The following is a 23143-nucleotide window of genomic DNA, read 5'->3' on the forward strand; positions in this document are numbered from 1 at the left end:
TGTGACCCTGGGCAAGTCACTTGACCCCCATTGCCCACCCTTACCATTCTTCCACCTATGAGACAATACACCGAAGTACAAGGGTTTAAAAAAAAGTCAATATAAGTCTCTAAATTAAATCAACTTTTATTTTAATACTTAGAGAATATCCTATAAATCATGTTAAGAAATGAAAAAATTCTGGGATAATTAGCTCATCCTTCCCTTTGAAGAATACCAATAACAAAGTCATGAAGTGATGTCTCAATTTATGAGTAAATTTGGATTTAAATGGGGCAGAGATTTACAAAGTCATCAGTCTCAATCTCTCTTCCAGCTTTATCAAAGTTCAATGGCAGGACAAAAGTCAAGACAACTGGCAATTAGCCAAAATGCAATTGATGATCTTGGCATCTTCACTGTCTGGCCAAGTTCTAGGAACTCTATAATGCCTGCTTCAGTTACCTTCATGATCAATGGGAAAAATTCTTATCCATCCACTCACTATTCTCATACTTGAGGTAGACATTCCCCTAACTCACTTCAGCCTTTGAGGTCTGCTAGTTACCTTCAATTAATTTAGTTGGTTAAGCAAAAGTCTGATCATGACACATCCCTAATTGCTATATGAATAAAATACAAATTTCTCTAGTTGCAAGTTTAAAAACTGATTCAAATAAAATTAATCAACAAACATTTATTAAGCACTTTCCATTTCGAGGCATAATACAAAGCGTTAAAGATACAAATAAAGACATAATAGAGTTCCAGCCTATATTTCCAAGCCTCATACACATTACATTCCAGCCAAACTCTTCGACCTGCTATTGCTCACATATGACATAGCTTTGTATATATCTATGATGGACTTCTTCCTCAATGCTGCTTCTTAGAAGCCTTTACTTCCTTTAAAACTCACCTCATAAGCTACCTCCTAAAGGTAGCTTAAGCTATGCTTAGTACACGCTTCCAACTGTTCTGTATTTTCTATATAGATATTTTATTTACTTGCATGTAATGCTTTCTTCATTAATAGAATAATATAAGCTCCCTGAGGCCAGAATTGTTTCATTTTTTGTGTTTGTAGCCCTAAGACCCTGAAACATTGCTGGGAAGATAAATGAACTTAAAAAATACTGTGGGTTGGGGCATCTGAGTAGCTCAGTGGATTGAGAGCCAGGCCTAGAGATGGGAGGTCCTAGGTTCAAATATGGCCTCAGACACTTCCCAGCTGTGTGACCCTGGGCAAGTCACTTGACCCCCATTGCCCACCCTTACCAATCTTCCACCTATAAGTCAATACACAGAAGTTAAGGGATTAAAATTTAAAAAAAAATACTGTGGAGTATTTAGGAGTACTTAGGAGAAGAATGACAGAAAAAGTGTCCCTTAACATTTTTAATAATAAAATTTGAAAATATGTCTAATAATTTGGAAATTATTAAACATACTATAATATATAAATGTATAAATTATTACTATACCATACTGAATAATGAATATGAAGAATTCAGAAAAATGAGGGAAGATATACAAACAGATTTGGAGTAAAGAAAAGTAGAACTAAAAGGGTTATATAGAGTTTATATAATATAAAATCAAGAATGAATGAAATTAGATATAGAGTAATATTTTACATTATATACCAAGATAAGTTCCAAATGGATCTATGGGTTAGAGCAGTGATGGGCGAACTTTTTAAAGAGGGGGGCCAAAGGAAAGGAAATGTTCATCTATCAGTCTGTTTCTAAGGCAACTTGTTCAAAGTTTCATTGTGTTGGATCCTACTCATTGTATTCATCAGATTAGGAATAATGTCTCCGCTGAAACAAAACATTTCAGGGGGCTGCATCTGGCCCACAGGTCATAGTTTGCCCATCACTGGGTTAGAGGAAAGTCATACCATAACCAATTTAAAAAGCAAGGAAGAAATTATTTCTTGGAACAATGGATAGAGAAGAGATACTGATGACCAAACAAGAGATAGAGGTTAAAAATAAAATGGACAACTCTGATTACATAAAATTTAAGAGATTTTGTACAAATAAAACCAATGTAATCAAAATTAGAAAAGGAAATATATAAATGAGAAAATCTTTATAGAAAGTTTCCTAAGAAAGATCTCATTTCCAAAATAAATAAAGGGCTTGTGCAAAAATATAAGATCAAGCCATTTTCCCACCAATAAATTGTCAAATGATAATAAAAGGCTATTTTAAGGAAAGAAATTCAAGCTATCAATAATCATGTTTTTAAATGCTTCAAAATACTAATAATCAGAGAAATACAAACTCGGAGGTTCAACCTCATAAGCCTTAGATTGGCAAAGATAACAACAAGTAAAATGGCAAATATTGGAGGGATGACTGGAAAATAGACACAGTAATGCACTGTTGGAACAATGAACTGATCTAGCCATTGCAAAAAGCAATTTGAAACTATGCCATAAAAAGTCACTAAACCAGGGGGAAACTGGGTGGCTCAGGGGATTGAGAAAGAGGTCCAGAGATGGAAGGTCCTGGGTTCAAATCTGGCCTCAGACAATTCCTGAGTGTGTGACCCTGGGCAAGTCACTTAACCCCCATTGTCTAGGTCAGTGGTTCCCAAACTTTTTTGGTCTACCGCCCCCTTTCTAGAAAAAATATTACTTAACCCCCTGGAAATTAATTTTTTAAATTTTAATAGCAATTAATAGGAAAGATAAATGTACCTGTGGCCATCACTGCCCCACCCTGGATCACTGCAGCACCTACCAGGGGGCTGTAGCACCCACTTTGAGAATCACTTGTGTTATATTGAATCTCTGGGAGCTTGAAGTTCACTCGGTGATTGACAGGTGAAACGGTTGAATGTCGGAATGTTCCCAGAGAGGCATGCGGACACAGGAAAGGGCAATTGGGAACCCTGGCAGAGGTTCTGGGGTCTTTTTACCTGTCCCTGAGATGAGTAGATCCTGGTCTTTGGGGAAATAGAGACTTGCAAACTCAACCCTGCAAGCTCCTCCTGTGTTTCCTGTATCATCATTAACCTGTATCAGGCCACCATCTCTGATTCTGCTGCCCCTACATATTAGGAAGTCAATCATCTTAGTCATCTAGGCTTCCCAGGGCCCGGGAGGGATCCGGGAAATGGGCAGGAGAAGAAGAAGAGGGTGAATAAAGGGTGGATATCACAACTGATTAGGCTTAAGATCTACTGAAGAAGAAGCTGAAGATTTCACAGCAGTTTGCCTGCTTGGTGTAGCCCTGGCCAGGCTTTACCAGAGAGAAGCTATCATCTTGATTCCTTCAGTGCCTGCAGTTAGAGATTCATTATTTTCAATTTAAAGTAGGGTCTCCCATTACCTCTATCCCATACCATTATCCTTCTGTGTCAAATACAACCAAAGTTTTAAAGTACCTTCCTGAATTGGTTTCCAAAACTTATTTGGGAAGGGAGTCACACAGTCAGATTACCAACATTACCTCAGCTGAAGAGCCCAATAATTAATATCAATTAACCCCAGGTGGGTCCTGAAGGGATAACATACATTGACCTAAAGGATCCTGCCTGGGCAACTGTTATAAAGGAGAAGTGCCATCCTATCCTCTCTCTGTACTCCATCTACATATACATCCAATAGATAGTAGTATCTCCTTTTAATATAACACTTGTCTAGGTCTTACTGCTCTTCTGCCTTAGAACCAATATGCAGTATTGATTCTAAGATGAAAGGTAAGGGTTTTTTTTAAAAAGTGACTAAACTATATATATATCCTTTAATTAAATAATATAGTAGGCCTATACCCTAAAGCAGCAATCAGTTAAGGAGGAAAACGACCCATAAGTAACAAGAACATTTATAGCAGCCCATTTTGTAAGTGTCAAAGTACTGGAAACTGAGGTGGTGCCCATCAATTGAGGAATGGCTGATTAAATTGTGGCAGATGAACATTATAGAATACTTTAATGCTATAAGAAGTGACAGAAGAGGTAGACCATGGAAGAATTATAGGGGAAAATGTACAATGAAGTACAAAGAACCAGAAAAACAATTTATACAATAGCATGAACATTATAAAGACAAACAAATTTGAAAGACTAAAGAGCAATAATCAATATAGTAACCAACCACAATTCCAGAGGATGAATGATGAACAGTGCTACCCTCTTCCTGAGAGAAAAGTAAGGTACCAAAAGTGCAATGAGACATACATTTTGGGTTAGAGCCAACATGAGAACATGTCATGCCTGATGGTACACATTTATTATTATGATTTGGCTTTCCTTTTATTCCATTAGAGAGTAAGGTAAACTGGAGGAAGATTAGGGATAAGGTGTTTCTCCTGCCACTCTCCCCAAAATGAGAATACAAAAGAATGACCAGAAAGATTAACAAACAAGCAGGATAGTTTGAGGGTTACATCCTAAAACTATTATATACAAAAAAAGAAAAGCAAGCTCTATATAATAGATTCATAGTTTTCTCTATGTATAATCCTCTATTCTGCAATGTATACATAAATGCCTATTTTATTTAGTGTTTGTTATGTTCAGATTAAAAAATAAAAATGGAAAAGACAGACATGAAGAAATGAAAGAAAAGCCATACATTAAACACTTACTATATGTCAGGCACTTTGTTAAGACTTGGGATAGAAATGTATGCAAATAAGACAGTTTAGGGTATCAAAGAACTTAAAAAATAAAGGAATACAACATATAGAAAGGAGTGATGTCCAAGAGAAACCTGTTGATAGCATTGTTTGATAACTTTTTTTCAGAGATGGGTCTAGGCGAGAAGATGGTTAAGTAGTACTGTACGTCTGAAATCAGCCTCAATACAGGGAATACTCATCAATAAGAAACCCAGAACAAGCATTTGGGAGTTCCAGTTTTTGGAAACAGAAATTAAGTGTAGAAGCATAGTCAAGGAAGATAAGGTAACACAGAATTCATGTCAAATACAATAGCCAACCCTGATTCCAGATGATACAACAATTAAGTATTTTTAAAATATCTACAATGTTTACTGCATTATGATAAGCACTATATATGCAAAATCTGAAAATACTACCTTCCCTCAAGAAACTGGCATTCCTCCTACTGGAGGAACAGAATACTTATACACAATAAATACAATGTAATTCAAGAAGAGATTAAACCAACAACTAAAGTTATCAAAAAAGGCTTTTTAACAAAGGTGGTATCTGTGATAAGTCTTTAAGGAATCTAAGGATTCATAGACTCAGACATTAAGAGGGAATACATTTCAGGTAAGCAGGAACAGAAATAGAGCAGAGACAGAATACTGGATGTGGGCAAAAGAAATTATTTTATCTAAAAGGAGCTCTGAAAAATCTTAAAAACATTTCTCTTTGACTAATGATTAGTAATTATAAAGCAGGCCCAAAATAGGTAAAAATGAGGAACAACAAGACCTGAAGTATAAACATTCCCCATTAAATATATACATAGGATTCTATAGTCACCCTGACAAAATTCTCCTGGAAAAATATTTGAAGCCAAGAGAAATGATATAGTACTAGCAATTTCAATGTTTGTTCATTTCTATATTAGTAGCTGCAAGGGAGCCCTTAATTTCACACCTATCTCTATATGCTTCCCAAAATTTTACTCTCTGAACCATGCCTTCTATTAGTTCATTCTCATGGTAGGAATGATCTATAAAGTTACTACAAACTTGAATTAACAATTATTGAACCAATCCTCATAAGGGAAATAAATACAAGATTAGGTTCCTGTGAGCATCTGGTCACAGCATTAACTTTAGCACTTTCTGGAACAACTCACATACAGACTGGTAAATTTTCTCTTCCTTTTTCTGGATGTACCATATTGTTGATTCATTAACATTGAACTTACAGCTAACAGCATTATCATTCGTGCCTCAAAGAAGCATATGTAAGACCTATGTGTTCTCTATAAGGCTCGTCATAGCTTTCTTGCACTTAGGAACATGAGACAACACTTCAGTAGAATGTCTGTTGACCATTTGAAACAGCATCTTCTGGAGAGATTAGTTCTGGAGAGGCCTCCCCTTCTTGGAGGAGGCTGTGTGGATTGAACCCTTGTTTAATTCACCCCTGAGTCTTCCAGCTGAGGATTTAAGGAGCCCTGCCTGGGTTGAAGCCGGGGACCAGAGCAACATCTAGGGTGAAAGGCTAGACTTCTTACTCTAGCCTCTTTTACATTTCTCTACTTTCACTTTTTCCACCTCTTTGTAAATAAAGATACTGAAAGCCAATTTGACTTTAGCTACAATATTTTTAAATTGGCAACCACAGTATTATCTTAGAATTCTCATATACTTTGTCAAACCCTAAATTTTAATTCCTAACACCACAAAAGTTCTGTGAATACCGACTTTGGAGTTGCAGATAAATTTTAACATGTAGGCAAATTCTTAAATACAGAATCTGCTAATATTTGTGATCAACTATAACTTGGAACCAGAGCCAACCAATATAGCCTCACTCCCTCACCATATGTATCAGAAAAACTTAAATTATGGATCCTCTCACTTGTTAGGTAAATCATAGATGATTTTATTACATTATCCTAAGGGAAAGGAAAGAAGTAGACAGAATGCTGCATGGATACTTGGCTGATTCTTTCTAGACAAGGTTTTCTTAAAATGAGTCTAGAGCTTGTCCATTAGCATTTCAATTTCATCATCAAGTTTAACATTTTTGCAGTTTCTGCAAATTATTTCTGCAGTTAGGCTTAATAGCATAATGAGTTCTATGAGAGCAATTCTTTTTATTTTCTGCATTGAGATGGCCTTCTCTACCATCCAAAAGGAGGACTGGTTCTTAGTTGTCTTCATTCTTTTCCTCAATTTTCCCTTAAATTGTATTCATCCAAAAAAAATTGTATTTGTCCTTTCGTGTCTATATGGGCTCTCTCAAAGTCCTAAAACTGTACAATTTGTGAATCTCCTATCCAATGATCCTCAAATACTATGCAGTTTTTATTTTATTCACATGTATCTCCTTGTCCTTTTGGCATTTGGTCATTTAGATAATCATTGATTGAACTGACTCTACATTTTTAATAAATTATATCAGTTTTCCTTGAAATTTGAATAGACCAATTACCAGAAATTCTGCCACCTGAAGTACATTCAATTAGGACAGGGGCAAGGAGGAGATCCCTAAAGTAAGACTACTTTTAAACTTGGTTGATGTATTCTGGAAACAAAGGTCATGTCTTCAACCTGGAGGGTAGGTTGGAGTAAAGATTGTGAGCTAAATACTTGAATATACTAAGGGAAAGTGTATGACTGACAATTCAGTAAATGATAGTGACAAATATAGAGACAGATTAGAGCAAACTTTAAAGGAGAAGCAGATAATAATAAGTGGAGGTAGCCGGAGAGGTTTGAAATGGACATTAAGGCATAAGGACTATGAAAATTGTTCTTCCTGGTACTATGTGTCAGAGTTTAAGAGAACCATCAGCCTTGAAGTATGTTATTCTGAGGAGAAAGCTAGGTTTCATTGAGCACCAAAGGATAAATAGTGCTCTAAAATGAGGGGGAACTTAAAAGAGGGGGATTTCAAGGGGATGATGAAAAAGGGTGGTAGAGAAGCATAAGGACTGGAAAGGAAGGAGGGCAGAGGTAAACAGCCTTAACCAAGGCATTAGGCAGTTCAGAATCACAATCACTAAGGGAACAGGAAGTATGGATTTTCTATTCATCAGACATGAGAAGAACTAATTAATCAGAACCTAAACAATCAACAAGTTTCAAATTTTAATTGTCATGAAATGTCTTCAGAGACACTGAGATGGTATACATTTCAATTAATTTCATGGAGCAGGGAGGTTTTACAGTGGATCGTTTGTGGAACATGAAAAATTCCAACTGTTAACATAATCCACAAATATGTGGCATGGAGTTAGTCTGTGCAAGGTATTGTTCTCAGTGTAAGAAGACTAAACAAACAAATTCGAGACACCATCTTGTCTACGCCCTCATTGTAGCTGACAATATAACTTCTCCAGCAACCTATTATATTGCATGATAATCTCTTCAAAGAAATGACTTTTCCACATCTCTTCTAAGATGTGTTGAGGACCCAATAACTATCTTTTCATCTTAGAGTGGCTTTAGGATCACTGGCCCTAACACAGGACTAGCACTAGCTATCTGTGTTAAAACATAATTATTTCCTTTCAGTTAGGAAACAGTAAGCTTTGAGTGTTAAGAGTTAAATATATTATTATTTTTAATTTTTTTTAATTTAGAATATGTTTTCATGGTTCCATGATTCATGATTACACACACACACACACTTTCCTTCCCCATCCTGACACTGACAAGAAGTTCCACTGAGTTATCCATGTATCATTGTTCAAGGCCTATTTCTATGTTTTTCATATTTGCAGTAGAGTGATCCTTTAACATCAAAACCCTAATCATATCCATATCGAAATATGTGATCAATGACATATTTTTCTTCTGCGTTTCTGCTCTCACAGTTCTTTCTCAGGAAGTAGACAACGTTCTTTCTCATAAGTCCCTCAGAATTGTCCTGGATCACTGCATTGCTGCTGGCAGAGAGGTCTATTACATTCTATTGTCCCGATATTATTCTATATATATTATTCTATCCGTCTCTGTGTACAATGTTCTCCTGGTTCTTCTCCTTTTGCTCTGCATCAATTCTTGGAGGTCTTTCCAGTTCATATGGAATTCCTCCAGTTCGTTATTTCTTTCAGCACAATAGTATTCCATCACCAGCAGATATCACAATTTGTTCAGCCATTCCCCAATTGATGGACACCCCCTCATTTTCCAATTTTTTGCCACCACAAAGAGCACGGCTATAAATATTTTTGTACAAGTCTTTTTCCTTATGATATCTTTGGAGAACAAACACAACAGTAGTATGGCTGTAAAGCCCTTTGTGCATAATTCCAAATTACCCTCCAGAATGGTTTGACCAATTCACAACTCCACCAGCAATGCATTAGTGTCCCAATTTTGCCACGTTCTTTCCAACATTTACCACTTTCCTTTGCTGCTATATAGTCCAATCTACTGGGTATGAAATGGTATCTCAGAGTTGTTTTAACTTGCATTTCTCTAATGAGGAGGGATTTAGAACACTTTTTCATGTACTTAATGATAGTTTTGATTTCATCATGTGAAAACTGCCTATTCCTATTCCTTGACCATTTGTCGATTGAGTTTTAATTTTTTTAAAGAAAATCACAGAATCTCAGAGTTGCAAGGATCTTCCAAGACTATATAACTCAACTTATATCTGAATAATAATGGCTGCTACAATATACATATGAAATAATTGTCCAACCTTTGCCTGAAACCCTGCAGCTAGGGGGAGCTCACTAATTCACAAATCATCCTATTCTATTTTTTTATAGTTCCAATTTTTTTTTAATTCCTTTAACATCAATCCTAAAACTATAATTTTATAACTTCTATCTATTTTTCCTAAATCTGCCTTCCTGGGACCAACTAAAACACATCTAATCCATCTTCTCTGAAATAATCCTTCAAATATTTGAGGAATAACATATCCCTACTAAGACCTCTCTTCCTCAAGCTATACTCTGCCACTTCCTCTGTCTGTATTCAGAAGTCATGAACTTAAAGGCCCTTCAAATCCTGACTACCTTACTCAGAACAATGTAGAACTTGTTAGCGTCTAGATTTTTTGTCCAGATGTGGTCTGAGAAAAGAAGGATACAGTGTGACAAAAATTTACACGTAGTAGACACTATGCCCCTCTTCATGAATCCTAAGAATGCATTGGCTTTCTTGGCTGTCATATCTTTGCTACTGAGTCATGAGATTATATTCTATTAAATGCTAAGTTTTTTATGTAAACTATTATTTAGCCATGCCCTTTCCAATCTTGTACTTGTGAAGTTAGTATTTTTTGAACCCAAATATACAACTTTGTATTTGTTAAATTTCATCTTATTTGATTCATCCCACTGTTTACACCTGTCAAAATCATTTTTGGATCATGATGCTATCACCTTTAGAGTTTACTACACTGACCATCTTTGTCATATCTGTAAAGTTGTTAAATATAGCAAAATACCTATAGTCAAATAACTGCTAACAATGTTAAATGGAACAAGTCATGAATACACCATGCTCCTTATAAATTGACATCAAATCATTAAAGAGTATTCTTTGGATCTAGTCATTCACACAATTTTAAATCCCACTAGGTATATTGTCATCTCACCCATATCTCTCCATTTTGTATACAATAGTCATTAAAGACTTAAATTGTGTCTCTATTATTCCCATGACCTGCTCGAAATTTCTTAACAATATCCCCAAAAGAAAATTAAATGTTAATCTAGAATAACTTATTCTGGATGAAGCCATGTTGGTTCTTGATTATCCTTTCCTTTTTAGATTTTCATTAATTTTAACCCTTTAATCCTAGAACTTCACCACTAATGAAAGTAAAGCTCATAGGCCTATGGTTTTAAAGCTCCATTCACTTTCTTTTTTTTTGAAAATCACATTTGTCCTCATCTGAACACCCTCATACTCTACCAACTCTGAAAGATTACTAGCAGTAGCTCAGCACTTGTGGCTCACAGGTCTTTCAATATCTGAAAATGTGGTTCATTTGGGCCAGGAAACTTGAACTAATAGAGAACAGGTAGGTGCTCTACTTCTTGACTTTTCCCATAGTTAACACAAATATAAACCACCTATTTGTCATCGCTGTCTTCTTCTACAGTCAAAAATATTTCTTACTAGAAGAAAAAAAGAGAAGCAACATAGGAATAGCATAACTCAGTCTTTCATCCCTTGTCAGCTATCATCTCTCCCATCCCAGGTAACAATCACAAAAATTTCTTTTTATCCTGAACATAGATTTTAAAGGTTTTGTTTTCCTCATCCTTAGCTTTCTTTGCATTTCTAACACATTCTCACAAGACAACAAATGTTCCTGTAGCCATTTTCTATCATCTGGGATTACATCCATTTCCATTAAATTCAGCTAAGCAAATTGGGTTGTAAGTTACTTTTGCCACCACACCATTAGTTGCTTGTGACAATTCCCATTTTTTCCTGGCCATAAGAATTCTATTCCTGATAGATGTGGAATTCCATTCTTGACAATTATCATCACTCTGAGCTCAGTTCCTCTGCCAGAATTTGGGCCATGGGATTATCCTACCCATGCTTTCTTAAGCCTTTAAAATCTGCTCTACCACATGCAATTCAGAATATGCCCAGAACTCCTCTACTTCACTATTATAAATTGCAACATGGCATGGTCATTCTTTCCCAAGATCTTATCCAGAACAGAATTTCTCATTGCCAATTCCTTCATTTTTTGAAGAGTGAAATTAGCATTACGTAAAATCAAGAAATTCTTAGCTGTTCTGTTTTGGCAGAGAGAAAGCTCCAGTAAATGTCTAGATAATTAAAATCCCCCTACCATATTATGTCTCCATGCCTGGCTTTTGATCTCTTTCTTGAACTGTTCATCTATCTCCTCTTTCTGTCCAGGTGGTCTGTAACATATTCCAATATAATATTACTTCTGTTTCTGCTTCTATTGATTTCTATATAAATATGCTTCACTATGCTTTTCCAAACTGGTTCCTTTATGACTTGACATCAGTATATCTTCTGACTATATAATACCATTGCAAACTGACTCAATTCCATTTTACTTTACCTTCTTTTGAATAACTTATACCATCTTATAGCCATAATCCAATCATGAGTTTTAGTAATACATATGAAATTAAATAAACCTCCTTATTTTAGGGTCTCTAGTCAATTTTAATTGTTTCACATACTCTGCATTTATATCTAGTTCTCAAAGGTCATGGGTTTGATTTAGACCAGTGGTTCCCAAACTTTTTTGGCCTACCGCACCCTTTCCAGAAAAAATATTACTTAGCCCCCTGGATATTAATTTTTTTTAATTTCAATAGCAAGTAATAGGAAAGATAAATGCACCTGTGGCCATCACTGCCTCCCTGGATCGCTGCAGCACCCACCAGGGGGCAGTAGCACCCACTTTGGGAATCACGGATTTAGACTTTTCTTTGGGGATTTTGCTTTCTAGGAAAAATTAGGTATCTCTATTGCTCTTCTTTCTATGCTATAACTATAAAAGTTTACTACAGACTGCATGGTTGTAGGAGCCAGATATATATTAATCTTGATATTATTTAAAAAGCTGACTCTTGTATTGCTTATAATTGGTTTCTGTAACCTAGAGTTAAATTGAACCTAGACCTGGCCAAATGCCTAGCACTTCCCTAAGGCTACACTCCAGAAGACTGGTCAGTTATCTCAATCTCCTTATTTTACCAAAAACAATCAATTAGCATATGAATCAATCAAACTTAAATGACTTAGGCTATATGAACTCCTGATCTGGGCATTAGCTCCTTCAAAGGTTGTAGGACCCAGCAGTTTGTATCTCCTGATGATTACCTCATAATATTAATGTATCAGACCACTTGTCTAATTATCATTTTCCCTTCCCCCTATACAGTTTTAACTCCAATAAAATAGCAGTATATCCCTAAGGGTTAAGCTCTTAACAATGGAAGCTTTTGACCACCAAAGCTCTGGACCATCAAAGCTTCATCCCAGTAAAGTTCTTCTCCACCAGAGCTTACTCTCTGTCTGACTACCTTATGTTGGAACTTTCTTTGACTGTGTATCTTTATTCTCACCTTATGTTCTCTTTCCATTAGTCCTTAACCTGTAACCCATTTTTCTCTCAGTCCCTGGTTCCCCTTTCTGAATGTCAACCCACTAGGAACCTTTGTGAAGTCGGTGGACAGCTTCAATGGTACACTACTTGGGGAATACACATAAGCAGCTTTCACTTATATTCTTCTTCTTTTCCAATTTAACATCCTGATTTGATTTCTTAGACATCAAGTAACAAAGACATCTTAACACTCTTTGTTAAGTCATTAGATCAAAGATCTAAAGCTTAAAGGAACCTCAGAGGCCCTCCTCATTATTTTTAACACATAGTGCCCAAGGAGAATAAGTGATTTCACCAAGGTAATATAGGAAGCAAATATTGGTGGGATACATATCCAGTTCCTTTGACTCCAGGGTCAGTACTGATAGATAGATAGATAGATAGATAGATAGAGAGAGAGAGAGAGAGAGAGAGAGAGAGAGAGAGAGAGAGAGAGAGAGAGATAAAGAACTTATCAAAAGCTTACACTATATGTCAGACACTATGCTAAGCACTTAGAATATAAATATAAACAAAAATAAGCACAGCCTCTACCCTTAAGGATCTTATATTCTAATTAGGGAAGCTGAGATATATTAAAGGGAGCTGAATAGCAGAGGCTAAAGAGGAAAAAATCCAATGGGTCTATAGAAGTGTTAAAAAAGAAGTAATTTATAATTGGTCCAAATGCTTCCTCAAATGTAGGTTTTTATAAGAATTCATCAGTGGGAGCAGGGGACTGGTCAGAGGGGTGAAGGCATCTGTAGGGAAAAAAAAAAAACAGTTGAAGCAGAGGTGTAAAAAAGCCCAAGAATTAGAACTTAAACTTTGCCATTCATCTCCCATGTTCTTGACCAGGAATCTGTCATTCCTGACTGTTAAGTTCTAGTCCAAAAATGTAAATCCCATTTTTGACATGATCATCTTAAAGAGATGTTCATTTCCTAAGAATGACTTTTATTTTTCTGAATCTCTTATCTTGATGGTACTACAGGGAAAGAAGCAAGAGTAGTTGATAAGAAAGTTATTGCCTTTTCAAAATAAAATATATCAGGGAATCCCCTGGGAAGAAAAAAGTCCCAAATAAACTAAGCAGGACTTTCTTGTAAGAACAAAGACTGGAAACAGTAAATATTCATCATTTGGGTAATGACTAAAAAAAAATGTCCTATATGAATGCAATGGAATATTGCTGTACAATAAAAGAAAAAAGAATGTGATTAATACAGAGAACCAAGGAAAGATCAACATGAATTAATACAAAGCAAAGTATATATAACCAAGAAAAAAACAAACACAATGATCTCAACAATGTAAAAAAAAAACACATAATTAAAAGTGAATTTTTCAACATTTTTAATTACAACCGTGCCTCAAAAGGAGACATATAAGAGGAAGCTCCCAACTCACCTCTTTACAGAATTTTGTAAAAGGGCTACAGGTATTGCATATTACACATTATCATACTTCTTCAATATAATGATGAATTGACTTAATTTTTTCCTCTTAAAAAATGGAGGAAAATGTTTTTTGTCTTAAAAAAACACTTTTTGATATATGAGATGGCTCTCTAAGAGAGGTAGGAGAAGAGATACTAAGGAAAACTATGATGATATGAAAAACAAAAAGACATCAATCAAAGCTTATTTTGAAATATAAAATTAATGCAATGTATAATTTTTAAAAAGAAATGATTGAAATAGCAATATTTAACTCTATCAGAATAATCTAACAATAAGTAAAACAGACATTTAGAAATACATATACTAAGCAGTTTTTAAGGTAAATAAAGGAACAACAGTAATCAGAAGAGTATCCAATGTTCTTATTTGGCCCTTCATAATACCCTAACCAGATTAATCTACAAATCTAACACTATAGCAAACAAGGTTCTAATAGGAAATTTTATAGAACTAGAAAAAATAAGAACCAAATTTTAAAGAAAAAAAAACCAAAGTTAAAATAATGACTCAAGTAAGAGGGACACAGTAAATGCTTTAAAATAAATCTCAGATTACACTATAAGGTATTAATTGTCAAAGTTATCAATAATCCATCAAGAATATACTATACCAAAGTCATGGATAAACATGAATAAAAAGAACTACCATGTTTTTAAAAAATACAGCTTGTACACCAAACAAAGCTGCAAAAAATGAAAAAGAATAGATAGTATAGAAAGAGCTCAGTAAAACTTCTAATGCTTTTGCCACCACTACAAGGTTAACATACTGAAAGATGTTGGAAAATTTTGGGAAAATATGACTGATAATTAAGAAATAAGAAACATATAGACTACTCCAAAGTCTTTAAAAGAAATATCATGATATATGCTAAATAGTTTCAAAAGGCCTTAGAAATAGTGACCAATAAAAAACATCATGTACAAAAAATAAACTGATTGACTCAACACAGAAGAAAAAAGAGATTGCTGACATGGAATTCATTTCCAAATCAGACAGTACACTTATAAAGCAACACAATAAGCCCAAGTTCAGGATCAATAGCAAAATAGAATAATAGAAAAAATATATAATGTACCTAAAATACCTCCTCCAACCTGAAATATTGTGAACAAACATTTAAAAACTTGAGTCGTAACTGAATAAATGAAAAGACATTAATATAAATAATCTGCTCATTCAAGAAATATAGAATATACACTGCTGGTGGAGTTATGAGTTAATCCAACCATTCTGGAAGGCAATTTGGAACGATGCCCAAAGGACTTTTAAAAGAATGCCTGTCCTTTGATCCAGCCATACCACTACTGGGTTTGTACCCCAAAGGGAAAAGAAAAAAAGACTTATACAAAAATATTTATAGCCACACTCTTTTTGGTGGCAAAAAACTGGAAAATGAGGCAGGGTGTCCATCGATTGGGAAATGGCTGAATAAATTGTGGTATCTGTTAGTAACGGAATACTATTGTGCTAAAAGGAATAATGAACTGGAGGAATTCCATGTGAACTGGAAAGACCTCCAGGAATTGATACAGAGAAAAAAAAAAAAACAGGAAAACACTGTACACAGAGATTGATATATTGTAGCACAATCGAGTATAATAGACTTTTCTATTAGCAGCAATGCAATGACACAGTATAATCCAGAGGAATTTATGAGAAAGAACACTATCCACATCCAGAAAAAGAACTGTGGGAGCAGAAACACAAAAGAAAAACATATGATCCATCACATGGTTCAAGGGGAATGTGACTGGGGTTTTGATGTTAAAAGTTCACTCTTGCAAATATGAATAAAATGGAAATAGGTTCTGAACAATGATACATGTATAACCCAGTGGAACTGCTTATCAGCTCTGGGAGGGGGTAGGAAAAAGGGATCAGAAAAATTGTGAATCATGTAACCATGGAAAAATATTCTAAATAAATTAAATGTTTTTAATTTAAAAAAGAAATATAGAACAATCGTCATTAAAATGAGGATAAAAGGGCCTTAATAATATCAAATGCATAAGCTTGTTTTCAAGCATTTGCAATTTCAATAAAAAATATTAACACATCTACAAAATCTTTCAGGGAAGAGCAGTGTAAGATTGTTGGAAGCCACTCAGAGAAATATGGTCTTTTAGCAGAATCTACAGACCCCATCAGGACCAGTGTACTTTGCAAAGTGTCTAAGCTGCGTTTTGTGACCTGAAAATCAGATCACAGAATGGATGGCCTATCCAAAACCTTTGACCCCTCTCTGTGGCTCCTTTTATTATTGAAAACATATTAATTTAAATTTTAGGATAGTCTTGAGTTTTATAGAAAGCCTCTAAGTACCAGCACTTAATGAGTTAACAGCCTTTTTTCACTCAGCAGAGAACAGTTACAGCTGTGGGTATATATCTCTTACTGCTCCAGACGTCCCAAGGTCATGGAGTGGCTGCCTGAGGCAAAATTCCACTTTAAGATAAAGTGAGGCTCATTTTTAACCTTGGGACTTTTTCTCATCTGGGCATGATCTTCATGAGAAAATTCTTTGTAAAAACCATATACCAATAATGATGTAATTCTGTAACTTTGGCATATCTGCACATCTGTAAAACCCCATTATGCTTTGTGAGAAAGGATTCTTTGGAAAATGATATAAATAAAGAAAGCTCAGAGGCTTTTTAGAGCAGCCATGAGCTAACGGACAGCCCCCAGTATGAGCTTCATTCTTTTTTTCACCTAAACCATAACCTCCCAGAGCCCTGGAGCTGTTGGATAGCTTCCAACATAAGATTGTAAATAATATTCCATCATAAGATAGTAATAAAAATGAGTCTGCATGAGACTTTATGACAACCAATTGAGACCATCTCCAAAACACTTAAAGATGAAAATTAATGTTAGAAAAAAAAAGGAAAAGATCAATCAATGCTTCTATAGCAAAATATTCTTCAGTTTTAATTGTCATTGTATATGAACTATTTTTCCCATTACATGAAAAAACAATTTTAGCACTATTAATTTCAAAATTCTTCCCCTTCAATCCTCCCTCATTTCTTCTCACTTGTCCCTCCATAAGATGGTAAACAATTTGATAAAAGATTTTACACATGCACTCATGCAAAACATTTTTCTATATTAGTTATTTTGTGATAGAGAAGATTAGGAGGAAAAGGAGATCAAAGACATCTTTGGTGAAAAGATAAGAAAAGAGCTAAGCAATTGGGAATAATATGATATAGAAGAATATATCTTTGCAGCCACACAAATGCCTTTTAAATGGCAGAAAATATAATATTACACTATGTTTATTTAACAGAAAAATGATTTGTTCCAGTCAAGTAAAAGAAGTCATAAAACTCCTGTAACAAGATTTCCGCCATTAAGATTACACAAAATTCCCTGATTAACAACAATAATAAATTACTTCCATTTTCTGAAATTAATATAAAGCAAGACATAAAACAAGGATATACATATTTAACCAAACATGTTTTGCCATTTCAAAAAGGATTTTTCCATGTCAAAATGCCCTAAAAATAGTGAATCACTTGACAAAATTCAATCTAACAATTCATAGAGAAAAAAATCAAGTCGATTAAGAATGTTTGTCAGCTAGTCTAAGGATTCAGTAAGCTATAGCATGAGGACCAAATCTTGACTACCATCTGTTCCTGCAGTGTCCTTTAGCTAAGAATGGTTTTTGTATTTAAAAACATAAATAAAATTCTTAACTCACAGGTCATACAAAAAAAGACAGCAAGCAGGATTTGGTCCCTGGGCCACAGTTTGCCAATTCCTGGCCTTAGATATAAGAGCTGGAATTTAAAAGCTCTTTGAGCTATTTCAGTAGCTCATGTTTGGGTAGACAATGAAGAAGAACAACAAGCAAAGAACAAAACAGAAGGAAGAGAATAGGCTAGATTCAGCCTGAAGATTATATAGTACATGCTTACAGTGACCCCAAGTTTCTCCCTGAAACAAAAATCTAGCTTTTTCATATTAACATTCTTAATATGATATTACATAGCAATAAATATCTAAAATGAGTGGTGTGGTATACTACAGAATAATAGCAACAATTTAATCAAAATAAATAGTAAAAATTATAAGTTCTAGGGTTATAAACAGAGGTGAACTAGTAATGTAGTTGTTGTTCATCCTTTGTTTTCAAAGAAAACCTATGATATTACAATGAGTTGCCCAACATCAACAGCCTCACTCTCTTTCAGTCATCAAAGTCTAATGGCAAGACAAAAGTCATGATGACAGGTGATGGCCTGAGATGCAATGACATCTTGACATCTTCCATGTTTGACCAACCTCAAAATGCTCCACAGCCCACCTGCTTCAGCCACCTTCAGGACTTTTGGAACAAACTGTTCTCAATCCCATTCCACTGGAAAAAGTCTTCTCATGCTTAGGATAGACTTTCCCCTAACTCATTAATGGATTTGAGGCCTGTTACTTACTCTCAAAGTGGTTTAGCCCATTTGCCAAGACAGTTTTGCTCTGGTGTGACCACTACACATGCTATATAGTTTCTTAGAGCCACAGTTAAGAATTGGGTGAATAATGGACACCAAAGATGAATAAACAGCCCTAAAAGAAGCTAGGTAAGTCTAACATCAAAGACACTAGTCCTCCCCAAACACACCAGTTAACAGAATAAGAGTAAAAGATACAACAGAAAGACAGCCTCCATACTACATTGGTATCGTATATAATGTTCAGAAAGAACTAGAGCAGAGCTTCAAACATACCGAGTAGAACCCTGTGGCAAATTTATGCGATGTCAGGAACAAGTGTCACACAGGAGGAATTGTGAATAGATTATAATGTACATCATTGGAATAAGTAACTATAGTGATATGCTCACAGACTCACATTAAAGCTGATCAGGAAAACAGATTAAGTAAGCAAAATTAAGAATCTAATGCACAGGGGCAGTTGGGTGGCTCAGTGGATTGAGGGCCAGACCTAGAGACATGAGGTCCTAGCAAATCTGGCCTCAGATACTTCCCAGCTGTGTGACCCTAGGCAAGTCACTTAACCCCCATTGCCTAGACCTTACTGCTCTTCCGCCTTAGAACCAATACACAGTATTGATTCTAAGACATAAGGTAAGGGTTTTTAAAAATAATAATAATCTAATGCACATAGCAGAATAGTGTTCTATAAAGCAAAGAGTGCAACTTAATGGAAAAGAACTACGTTATTTAAGTAAAATAAAACTCTAAAATCATGATAATAAAAGCTAGCATTTATAGAAAGCCTACGATATGTCAGGTATTGAGTGTATTTACAAAAACAACCATGGGAGTTACCTGCCAATACTATCCCCATTTCACAGATGAGGGAACAAAAGAAGAGAGATTAAGTGGCTTGCTCAAAGTAACACAGCTAGAAAAGACACAAAGCCATACAAGAGAACTCAGATCTACCTAATTCTGGACCTGATTTTGTAGTATTCTATTCACTGAGCTATCTTGAAATTCAAAACAGTAAAGCAGTTTGGTGGAAAATGGCATTAGACATGATAATATAAATTCCAAAAAGATAACAAATCTAAATATTTTACAATCACACCATCAATATTTAGAATAGAAATCTCTCCCAAACTAGATATGGAAAAATGTTTAAATTGCCAATACAAAGGAAATAAGCCAGATATCCACAAGCTATAAAGAACTCTAAGGTTCTTTATAAAGCTAAGGGCCATTTTAAGAAAAATATATTCTAAGGATATAAACAAGCATTTCTCAAAAGAAGACAAAATATAACAACTTGAAAGGGCATCAAAAGTCTCTAATAATTAGGAAAATGCAACTTAAAACAAGTTGTGATAATGAGATTAAATCTATCTTGCCCATTATTCTCAAATCTAATCACAAAAAATGTAAACAACCCCACTTAATTCTCAAGTGGGAAGTCTGTGACTCACCTGTGCAAGATTAGGTGATGAATCAGAATTGACTGACTGCCCCCTGGGCAGTCCTAAGAAAAGCATCTGTTGTGATTGGACAGGTAAACTAAGAGGAAGACACAGGAAGTGATACAAAAGAAGCCCCTTTAAAAGAGAGTGAAAACTTCCTGTAGCTCCTCTTCTTGTTGGTGACTTGGACCTGGAGGAGCTCTGGTCCTGAGACCCTGAGACCTTAGTGAGACTGTTTTTAGATCTTTCCCTTAGAACTACACGTGGTAAGTGAAGAAGGCTGACTACCTTAGCCTCCAGAGGGGTCCTTGATTGGGAGAAGCCCTAACACCAACTTCAATGGTAAAAACTGGTAAAAGTTAAAGATAAGTCAACGATGGTTAGGTATTTGGAAATTGACACAGTAATTCACTAATAGACTTAGTTCTAGCAATAATATAACAAAAGGTACAAAAATGTTTACATCCTCTGATTCAGCATTCCAACTTTTGGATTGTATTCCAAATAGGTTAATTAAAAAAACAGTTTGAAGAAAAATATTCATAACATTATTTGTAATGATAAAAAATGGGAAGAAAATATGTGACCATTATTAGAGAATGATTAAATACACTAATGCAAGTGGAAGGTAATGGAATATTAATGAACTCTAAAGAATGAGGAATATAAAGAAAGAGAGACATATATAACAGGTTACAGAGTAAAAGGCATAACAAAAATAATTATGGTGTCTAACATAATACAAAGTAAGACAATTTCAATCAGCACAATGCTTTTGGCAAATATGATGGTGCTAACAGAATGACAATGGTGCTCCTAGTCCATGGAAATGGCATTAATATGGTTTAATAAGATTATTTTGCAAAATGAAAAATGAAAAAATAATCTTTTTTTCAGACTCTCCTGACCATAAAACCAAAGCTAAAAAGAAAATTTTATGAGCAAATTCAACACTCAGGAAAACAAAAAGATAAAAGTGAAAACTTACATTTATAGCTAGTAAGGTGATCATTTAAATACTTAAAATACTTATGATACTTGAGAAACTTAAGGGATTTAAAGTATACAAAAGTAGACAAAATACTTGAAGTAATTAAGATACTTAAGAACTTAATCACTATTAGAACAATGAAAAGGAATATAACCAGAAAGAAGTAGGAAATGAAAAAGAATAGATGAATAGCCACCCCAAAAAAATCAAGGGACAGGATTGAAGGGTTAAAATTTGGGGGGTAGGAGTTTGAACAAAAGATAGGAGAGCAATTTGGTAAAACATAAAACACTTAAGTTTATTTTTTAGGAAAGAACAGATAGGAAATAGAAAAGAGGAAAATGAGAGAACTCTTATACCTATACCTAAGGTCCCAATTATAACTAAAATTTCTAAAAAACACCCTAAATCTTTCTGCTTTCGAGGGCAGAATCTTCTGCCAGGCCAAGCCCAGCCTATCTACCTACTCTGTCTATCTAAGAATATACCCACTATCTAACTACTTATCAATAACCATTAGTCAATAACCATTAATCTCCTTCCACTTCTTTAAATCTGTTTCTCTTTAACCACTGTCATTATTTTTCCAACTGCCAGTTTGTCTCAGAGACACCTTTGCTCTCCAGGGAACCCAAAGACCCTTTCAACTGCCAGCAACTCAGCCACACCCTCCTATCATCAACTGACAGTCTGCACAGCAGGGGGGCTCTTACTCAGAAATCTTTTTTTTTGCTCCCTTGCCTCTTAAAGAGAAAAAGGGAGAGATTAAGAAAAACTCTCTTAAAGGGAAAGAGGCATACATGGGGAGAAAAGAAATATGGAATAATATGGAAATAGGTCTCGAGCAATGATACATGTAAAACCTAGTGGAATTGCGTGTCAGCTACTGGGGGGGGGAGGTAGGGGAGAAGAACATGAATCATGTAATCATAGGAAAATATTCTAAATAAAATAAATTAATTTTTTAAAAAAGATTTATGGGAGTCAAATATACTGTTTAAAGTAAGCTTCAAAAATATTTGATTTCTACTCTAGCAAATGTTTAATGTGCTACTTTTCCAAAAGAATATTCAGTGTATTTAACAGAATATATCCAAAAAATGAATGTGAGGCATAAAATTACATCTTGATTAGATGACAAATGAACATCAAAAAATAACACCACATCTGACAGTAGGAGTCAGTAGTCAGCTATTGGTCTGATTTATAAAGCCTGTGTTCATAGATTCCTCCATCAACATTAATGGGAACTTTCTCAGGGAAGACTACACAATTGGACTTCTGCATGTTTCATAAAATCATTAAATATTAAAATAAATAATTTTTAAAATGTTACTGTGAAATAACATACTGTTTTAGTTTTGCAAAAGTCTCTTGAGAATTGTGTTTTTCTCGCTCATATGCACTTTCAACTTCTTTGAACTCATTCTTGATCATTTCCAAATCAGCCACAGCTTCTGCTTGGCTCGCCTTTTCTACTTGCAAAGCTCCTTCAAGGTCTCGGATCCGTAACTACCAGAAAAAAAAAAGGGATTAATGCACTAAGAAAAACTATCATCAAAATCAAATTGTGCAGAATAATTTGTCAACCTTAAGTTATTACTGATCCAAAAGCACCTTGCTTTCTGCTTTATTTTCAAAAGGAAAAATAAGCAGAATATAGCTTCTTGTTCAATTCTATTTGTATTTGGTTTAATGTTATCATTACTAGTATTATAATAATGATAGTGACAAGTGCACGACACAGAAGTAAAAAGCCAGAGTCCTACTGCTTCTGTTAATGTCCCAGTCTAACAGATTTTAATGTTAATGTACTAATACAGTCTAATATTTCTTTTCTATATCAGGAGAATATAAAATGGTTTGTCAACAACAAAATGGCACAGTATCTCTCTTACAAACACCTGAAGAAATTTCTGAAGTTGAGTTAAAAAATCTCAACTGTTAAAAGCCATTACTTTGCACTTGTAAAGGGAAAGGGTAGAATAATATTTTTAAACTTAAAAATAGGCTGCTAAAAATTTTAGGGTGACAATTTTAATTGACTATAACAATATCATCAGAAAAAAGGAAA

The 23143-nt window shown here is 34.8% G+C and overlaps 1 protein-coding gene across 1 annotated transcript in view; it reads right to left on the bottom strand.

Moving 5' to 3' along the window:
* Positions 1-23143, bottom strand: part of CCDC171 (coiled-coil domain containing 171) — a 508587-nt gene that overhangs the window by 336687 nt on the left and 148757 nt on the right. The window contains exon 8 of the mRNA XM_044685358.1: positions 22421-22581. Within this exon, the coding sequence (XP_044541293.1) occupies positions 22421-22581 (161 nt within the window). The remainder of the gene's footprint in view (positions 1-22420; positions 22582-23143) is intronic.

The sequence above is a fragment of the Gracilinanus agilis genome, chromosome 1, assembly GCF_016433145.1.
Source record: "Gracilinanus agilis isolate LMUSP501 chromosome 1, AgileGrace, whole genome shotgun sequence".
Taxonomy (NCBI): domain Eukaryota; kingdom Metazoa; phylum Chordata; class Mammalia; order Didelphimorphia; family Didelphidae; genus Gracilinanus; species Gracilinanus agilis.